Raw genomic sequence first — 8,934 nt, forward strand, 5'->3', positions numbered from 1 at the left:
AGTGTACCAACATTTATGGCGATAGGATTGCAGAATTCAGGCATTCCCAGCTTTTGCCTCTGAGGGGAAAATACCACCCTAAACCTACACGCCCCTCGCGTCCATCCGCCCTAAACCTACACGCCCCTCGCGTCCATCCGCCCTAAACCTACACGCCCCTCGCGTCCATCCGCCCTAAACCTGCCCGCCCCTCGCGTCCATCCGCCCTAAACCTGCCCGCCCCTCGCGTCCATCCGCCCTAAACCTGCCCGCCCCTCGCGTCCATCCGCCCTAAACCTGCCCGCCCCTCGCGTCCATCCGCCCTAAACCTGCACGCCCCTCGCGTCCATCCGCCCTAAACCTGCACGCCCCTCGCGTCCATCCGCCCTAAACCTGCACGCCCCTCGCGTCCATCCGCCCTAAACCTGCACGCCCCTCGCGTCCATCCGCCCTAAACCTGCACGCCCCTCGCGTCCATCCGCCCTAAACCTGCACGCCCCTCGCGTCCATCCGCCCTAAACCTGCACGCCCCTCGCGTCCATCCGCCCTAAACCTGCACGCCCCTCGCGTCCATCCGCCCTAAACCTGCACGCCCCTCGCGTCCATCCGCCCTAAACCTACACGCCCCTCGCATCCATTCGCTCTAAACCTACACACCGCTCGCGTCCACCCGCCCTAAACCTACACGCCGCTCACGTCCATCCGCCCTAAACCTACACGCCGCTTGCGTCTAATCACCCTAAATCTACACGCTGCTCGCGTCCATCCACCCTAAACCTACACGCCGCTCGCGTCTAATCACCCTAAACCTTCAGGCTAAGTGCTTAGGCTTCATTCACACGTTTAAATTCCCACGCTTTCCCATAGTGCACACAAAAAAAAAAAATGCAGACGTGTGCAGTTGCAATTAATTCTTACCCCAGCATCCTGCAAAGACATGCGTCTTGGGGGGTCTGTCAAACCACATGGTTTTGGTCTGCTGCAAATTTAAAAAAAAAAATTGTACCTGCGGGTTTCATAGGGCAACCCATTCGAATGGGTTGCCCTAAAATCCAACGCGCGGGAATGCACAAAATAGTGTAAACGCTTGGACGCGCCTTCTGATGTGAACAAATGGAATGTTTGGTATTCTAATTTCTTTGCGTTTGCATCTAAAGTTTTAGTAGAAATTTCAAGTAAAAAATAAATAAAAAATAAATAAGGTGAACGTAATTAAAAAAAATATATTGCCAAATACAAATATTCTTTCCAAACAAATCTATTTAAGAAAAATGGTGATAGTGCCAAAAGCGGCACTCCAGGCAAAAACTTTATTTGGTTGGGTACAAGCGGGGAACTTCCCAAAAGCGACACAGCCAGAACTCTGAACAGGAAAGATTGGCCCTCATTTCCTCTTAGTACAGGAAGTCATGGGAAATTTCTCCAATGGGAGCAAAAACAGAGATTTTAGCTGAGAGAATGCCTGACAGGTTCCATTGCTCTGTGAGTTCCTGGCCTGGTGAGGCCTCTTGCTCCGATTTCAGGCATACAGCATTTATTACGGATCTGAGATGCAGCCTATTGTTCTTATTGTGTCTGTATACACAGCACATAAACAAGCGATGTGTATTAATAGAGCAGGAAAATAATCAGTGTTGCCGGTCTGTATTTTGGAGCCCATATACTCAAATACACCCAACATAAACGTCTGAAACATCAGAACTACCGGTATGTGCAAGAGGCATAAGAAACTAAAGCCAGAGTTCTGTATAGATGTCACATGGAGAAGAAGGGAAGAGAAATCTAAGGGTTACAGAAAAATCTTTTTCCAAAAAAACTACAGGTATTAGGACACACAGGGTGTCACTCCCTTCCTCTCACACACAGGGTGTCACTCCCCTCCTATCCCACACAGGGTGTCACTCCCCTCCTATCCCACACAGGGTGTCACTCCCCTCCTATCCCACACAGAGTGTCACTCCCCTCCTATCCCACACAGGGTGTCACTCCCCTCCTATCGCACACAGGGTGTCACTCCCCTCCTATCGCACACAGGGTGTCACTCCTCTCTCACACAGTACACAGGGTGTCACTCCTCTCTCACACAGTACACAGGGTGTCACTCCTCTCTCACACAGTACACAGGGTGTCACTCCTCTCTCACACAGTACACAGGGTGTCACTCCTCTCTCACACAGTACACAGGGTGTCACTCCTCTCTCACACAGTACACAGGGTGTCACTCCTCTCTCACACAGTACACAGGGTGTCACTCCTCTCTCACACAGTACACAGGGTGTCACTCCTCTCTCACACAGTACACAGGGTGTCACTCCTCTCTCACACAGTACACAGGGTGTCACTCCTCTCTCACACAGTACACAGGGTGTCACTCCTCTCTCACACAGTACACAGGGTGTCACTCCTCTCTCACACAGTACACAGGGTGTCACTCCTCTCTCACACAGTACACAGGGTGTCACTCCCCTCCTCTCGCACACAGGGTGTCACTCCCCTCCTCTCGCACACAGGGTGTCATCCCCTCCTCTCGCACACAGGGTGTCAATCCCCTCCTCTCGCACACAGGGTGTCACTCCCCTCCTCTCGTACACAGGGTGTCACTCCCCTCCTCTCGCACACAGGGTGTCACTCCCCTCCTCTCGCACACAGGGTGTCAATCTCCTCCTCTCGTAGTACTCAGGGTGTCTGGTAGAACACAGTTCCAGGGTGTACTCTGGGTGTTGTGCAGGGTGTATACAGTGGGATATTATGGGAGGGTCAGTGAGTGTGGAGTGCACACAGCTGGGTGTGTTTTGTGGGAAGTGAACAGCGGGGTGTATTCTGGGTGTTGTGTGGGGTGTATGTTGGGAGTACACTGTGGAGAATTGTGTGAAGTGTAGTCAGGTGTGGGGTGTACACAGTGGGAAGTGTGTTTGGATGTGGTGTTCTAGGTGTAGTGTGGGGTGTATTCCGGGTGTTGTAAGAGGTATACACAGTGGGGTGTGAGGTGTATATAGTTGGGTGCACAAAGTAGGGTGTATATTCTGGGTTTGGCATGGGGTACAGTGTGAGGTGTATTGAGTTGCACACAGTGAGGTGTATTGTAGTGGGGTGCACACAGTAGGATTTATATTCTGGGTTTGGTGTGGGATGCAATTTGGAGCGTATATAGTCAGATGTGGTCTGAGGTATATTGTAGTGGGGGGCACACAGTGGGGTGTATGCCGATAACGGTGTACAGTGAGGTGTATTGTATTGGGGAGCACACCATGGGGTGTATATTCCGGGTGCAGTGTGGAGTGTATACAGTCAGGTGGGGTGTATATTCCGGGTGCAGTGTGGAGTGTATACAGTCAGGTGGAGTGTATATTCCGGGTGCAGTGTATACAGTCAGGTGGGGTGTATATTCCGGGTGCAAAGTGGAGTGTATACAGTCAGGTGGGGTGTATATTCCAGGTGCAGTGTGAAGTGTATACAGTGGTGTGTATACAGTCAGGTGGAGTGTATATTCCGGGTGGAGTGTATACAGTCAGGTGGGGTGTATATTCCGGGTGCAGTGTGGAGTGTATACAGTCAGGTGGAGTGTATTATTCCGGGTGCAGTATACAGTCAGGTGCGGTGTATATTCCGGGTGCAGTGTGGAGTGTATACAGTGGTGTGTATATAGTCAGGTGGGGTGTATATTCCGGGTGCAGTGTGGAGTGTATACAGTCAGGTGGGGTGTATATTCCGGGTGCAGTGTGGAGTGTATACAGTCAGGTGGGGTGTATATTCCGGATGCAGTATACAGTCAGGTGGAGTGTATATTCCGGGTGCAGTGTGGAGTGTATACAGTCAGGTGCGGTGTATATTCCGGGCGCAGTGTGGAGTGTATACAGTGGTGTGTATACAGTCAGGTGGAGTGTATACAGTCAGGTGGAGTGTATATTCCGGGTGCAGTGTGGAGTGTATACAGTCAGGTGGGGTGTATATTCCGGGTGCAGTGTGGAGTGTATACAGTCAGGTAGGGTGTATATTCCGGATGCAGTATACAGTCAGGTGGAGTGTATATTCCGGGCGCAGTGTGGAGTGTATACAGTCAGGTGCGGTGTATATTCCGGGCGCAGTGTGGAGTGTATACAGTGGTGTGTATACAGTCAGGTGGAGTGTATACAGTCAGGTGGGGTGTATATTCCGGGTGCAGTGTGGAGTGTATACAGTCAGGTGGGGTGTATATTCCGGGTGCAGTGTGGAGTGTATACAGTCAGGTGGGGTGTATATTCCGGGTGCAGTGTGGAGTGTATACAGTCAGGTAGGGTGTATATTCCGGATGCAGTATACAGTCAGGTGGAGTGTATATTCCGGGCGCAGTATGGAGTGTATACAGTCAGGTGCGGTGTATATTCCGGGCGCAGTGTGGAGTGTATACAGTGGTGTGTATACAGTCAGGTGGAGTGTATACAGTCAGGTGCGGTGTATATTCCGGGTGCAGTGTGGAGTGTATACAGTCAGGTGGGGTGTATATTCCGGGTGCAGTGTGGAGTGTATACAGTCAGGTGGGGTGTATATTCCGGATGCAGTATACAGTCAGGTGGAGTGTATATTCCGGGCGCAGTGTGGAGTGTATACAGTCAGGTGCGGTGTATATTCCGGGCGCAGTGTGGAGTGTATACAGTGGTGTGTATACAGTCAGGTGGAGTGTATATTCCGGGTGCAGTGTGGAGTGTATACAGTCAGGTGCGGTGTATATTCCGGGCGCAGTGTGGAGTGTATACAGTGGTGTGTATACAGTCAGGTGGAGTGTATATTCCGGGTGCAGTGTGGAGTGTATACAGTCAGGTGGGGTGTATATTCCGGGTGCAGTGTGGAGTGTATACAGTCAGGTGGGGTGTATATTCCGGGTGCAGTGTGGAGTGTATACAGTCAGGTAGGGTGTATATTCCGGATGCAGTATACAGTCAGGTGGAGTGTATATTCCGGGCGCAGTGTGGAGTGTATACAGTCAGGTGCGGTGTATATTCCGGGCGCAGTGTGGAGTGTATACAGTGGTGTGTATACAGTCAGGTGGAGTGTATACAGTCAGGTGCGGTGTATATTCCGGGTGCAGTGTGGAGTGTATACAGTCAGGTGGGGTGTATATTCCGGGTGCAGTGTGGAGTGTATACAGTCAGGTGGGGTGTATATTCCGGATGCAGTATACAGTCAGGTGGAGTGTATATTCCGGGCGCAGTGTGGAGTGTATACAGTCAGGTGCGGTGTATATTCCGGGCGCAGTGTGGAGTGTATACAGTGGTGTGTATACAGTCAGGTGGAGTGTATACAGTCAGGTGCGGTGTATATTCCGGGTGCAGTGTGGAGTGTATACAGTCAGGTGGGGTGTATATTCCGGGTGCAGTGTGGAGTGTATACAGTCAGGTGGGGTGTATATTCCGGATGCAGTATACAGTCAGGTGGAGTGTATATTCCGGGCGCAGTGTGGAGTGTATACAGTCAGGTGCGGTGTATATTCCGGGCGCAGTGTGGAGTGTATACAGTGGTGTGTATACAGTCAGGTGGAGTGTATATTCCGGGTGCAGTGTGGAGTGTATACAGTCAGGTGGGGTGTATATTCCGGGTGCAGTGTGGAGTGTAAACAGTCAGGTGGGGTGTATAGTAGTGGGGGGGCACACAGTGGGGTTTATTGTAGTGAGCTGTATAATATTGAGGAGCACTGCATTGGGGTGCACAGAGTGGGGGTATATTGTATAGGGGTGCACTGTAGTGGGGGGGCACACCGTGGGGTGTATAGTAGTGGGGGCACAATAACAGGGGGCACAGTAGAGTGTATTGTATTGGGTTTTATAGTAGTGGGGGGCACAGTAGTTGGGTGTATAGTATTGGGGGGCACACAGTGAGGTTCACATTAACGGGGTGTATAGTAGTGGGGGGCACACAGTGGGGTGTATTGTAGTGGGGGGTACAGTAGCTGGGTGTATTGTATTGAGGGTTACAGTAGTGGGGGGCAGTGGGGTGCTCAGGAACAGGGTGTATAGTAGTGGGGGGCACAGTAGTCGGGTGTATTGTAGTGGGGTGTATTGCATTGGGGTGTATAGTAGTGGGGGGCACAGTAGTGGGGGGCACAGTAGTGGGGGGCACAGTAGTGGGGGGCACAGTAGTGGGGGGCACAGTAGTGGGGGGCACAGTAGTGGGGGGCACAGTAGTGGGGGGCACAGTAGTGGGGGGCACAGTAGTGGGGGGCACAGTGGTGGGGTGTGCACAGCAGTTGGGTGAATTGTAGTGGGGGGCACAGTAGTGGGGTGTATAGTGGTGGGGGGCACAGTAGTGGGGTGTATAGTGGTGGGGGGCACAGTAGTGGGGTGTACAGTGGTGGGGGGCACAGTAGTGGGGTGTACAGTGGTGGGGGGCACAGTAGTGGGGTGTACAGTGGTGGGGGGTGCACAGCAGTTGGGTGTATTGTAGTGGGGGGCACAGTAGTGGGGGGCACAGTAGTGGGGGGTGCACAGCAGTTGGGTGAATTGTAGTGGGGGGCACAGTAGTGGGGTGAATTGTAGTGGGGGGCACAGTAGTGGGGTGTATAGTGGTGGGGGGCACAGTAGTGGGGTGTATTGTAGTGGGGGGCACAGTAGTGGGGTGTATTGTAGTGGGGGGCACAGTAGTGGGGTGTATTGTAGTGGGTGTATTGTAGTGGGGGCACAGTAGTGGGGTGTATTGTAGTGGGGGGTGCACAGCAGTTGGGTGTATTGTAGTGGGGGGCACAGTAGTGGGGTGTATAGTGGTGGGGGGCACAGTAGTGGGGTGTATAGTGGTGGGGGGCACAGTAGTGGGGTGTATTGTGGTGGGGGGCACAGTAGTGGGAGGCACAGCAGTTGGGTGTATTGTAGTGGGGGGCACAGTAGTGGGGTGTATTGTAGTGGGGGGCACAGTAGTGGGGTGTATTGTAGTGGGGGGTGCACAGCAGTTGGGTGTATTGTAGTGGGGGGCACAGTAGTGGGGTGTATTGTAGTGGGGGGTGCACAGCAGTTGGGTGTATTGTAGTGGGGGGCACAGTAGTGGGGTGTATAGTGGTGGGGGGCACAGTAGTGGGAGGCACAGCAGTTGGGTGTATTGTAGTGGGGGGCACAGTAGTGGGGTGTATTGTAGTGGGGGGCACAGTAGTGGGGTGTATTGTAGTGGGGGGCACAGTAGTGGGGTGTATTGTAGTGGGGGGCACAGTAGTGGGGTGTATTGTAGTGGGGGGTGCACAGCAGTTGGGTGTATTGTAGTGGGGGGCACAGTAGTGGGGTGTATTGTAGTGGGGGGTGCACAGCAGTTGGGTGTATTGTAGTGGGGGGCACAGTAGTGGGGTGTATAGTGGTGGGGGGCACAGTAGTGGGAGGCACAGCAGTTGGGTGTATTGTAGTGGGGGGCACAGTAGTGGGGTGTATTGTAGTGGGGGGCACAGTAGTGGGGTGTATTGTAGTGGGGGGCACAGTAGTGGGGTGTATTGTAGTGGGGGGCACAGTAGTGGGGGGCACAGTAGTGGGGGGCACAGTAGTGGGGGGCACAGTAGTGGGGGGCACAGCAGTTGGGTGTATTGTAGTGGGGGGCACAGTAGTGGGGTGTATTGTAGTGGGGGGCACAGTAGTGGGGTGTATTGTAGTGGGGGGCACAGTAGTGGGGTGTATTGTAGTGGGGGGCACAGTAGTGGGGGGCACAGTAGTGGGGTGTATTGTAGTGGGGGGCACAGTAGTGGGGTGTATTGTGGTGGGGGGCACAGTAGTGGGAGGCACAGCAGTTGGGTGTATTGTAGTGGGGGGCACAGTAGTGGGGTGTATTGTAGTGGGGTGTATTGTAGTGGGGGGCACAGTAGTGGGGTGTATTGTAGTGGGGGGCACAGTAGTGGGGGGCACAGTAGTGGGGTGTATTGTAGTGGGGGGCACAGTAGTGGGGGGCACAGTAGTGGGGTGTATTGTAGTGGGGGGCACAGTAGTGGGGTGTATTGTAGTGGGGGGCACAGTAGTGGGGTGTATTGTAGTGGGGGGCACAGCAGTTGGGTGTATTGTAGTGGGGGGCACAGTAGTGGGGTGTATAGTGGTGGGGGGCACAGTAGTGGGAGGCACAGCAGTTGGGTGTATTGTAGTGGGGGGCACAGCAGTTGGGTGTATTGTAGTGGGGGGCACACAATATTCGGGGTGCAGTGACTCACCCGCTCTCCCTCATGACGTTGCTGTCCCCGCAGTCACACGCCCCCCCGGCCTGGCTCCGGAACATGTTGAAGTCGTGTCCTGCATGCTCGCCCTGGTTGAAGCACTCGGCACACAGGGACATACACGGGGAGATGCCGCACGTCCGGCAGCGGTAGGCCACGAAGTTGGCGGTCCACACCAGGCCGCACAGGGTGGCGTTGTCATAGGAACGGACCGACTGACAGAAGTCCTCGAACTTGTCCCCTCCGGCCAGCAGTGAGCGGCACCATTCCAGGGCCTCCCCGGCCGGCCGCTCCGTGCTCAGCACCCAGTCCAGCAGCTCGTTCAGCTCATCCCGGCTCCGCTCTCCCCGGCTCAACTCTCCCTTCAGCCGGGCCGCCGTGGTTTCCTTATCCCGGCTAAGAGGCGGCGGAGACTCAGCCGCCATGATGACTCCTCCGAGCTCCTCACCGCTCCGCTTTACTTTTGTTATCTTCCATACACGGGGCTCTGCAGGATCTCGCGAGAGCTGCGCTGCCTCCTGTCACTTCTCAGCCATGCACCGACACTGACATCACGTGATACACTGACAGCACAGGGGACACTGACAGATCCACACTGACAGCACAGGGGACACTGACAGATCCACACTGACAGCACAGGGGACACTGACAGATCCACACTGACAGCACAGGGGACACTGACAGATCCACACTGACAGCACAGGGGACACTGACAGATCCACACTGACAGCACAGGGGACACTGACATCACGTGATACACTGACAGCACAGGGGACACTGACATCACATGATACACTGACAGCACAGGG

General features: G+C 54.0%; 1 protein-coding gene across 1 annotated transcript in view; it reads right to left on the reverse strand.

Moving 5' to 3' along the window:
• Positions 1-8,633, reverse strand: part of UBR3 (ubiquitin protein ligase E3 component n-recognin 3) — a 390,465-nt gene extending 381,832 nt beyond the window's left edge. Inside the window, exon 1 of the mRNA XM_082260312.1 lies at positions 8,123-8,633. Within this exon, the coding sequence (XP_082116438.1) occupies positions 8,123-8,550 (428 nt within the window). The 5' untranslated portion in view covers positions 8,551-8,633. The remainder of the gene's footprint in view (positions 1-8,122) is intronic.
• Positions 8,634-8,934: the final 301 nt, after the last annotated feature.

This window comes from Pelophylax lessonae (genome assembly GCF_965119305.1).
Source record: "Pelophylax lessonae genome assembly, chromosome: 6".
In the NCBI taxonomy this organism is placed as follows: Eukaryota; Metazoa; Chordata; class Amphibia; order Anura; family Ranidae; genus Pelophylax; species Pelophylax lessonae.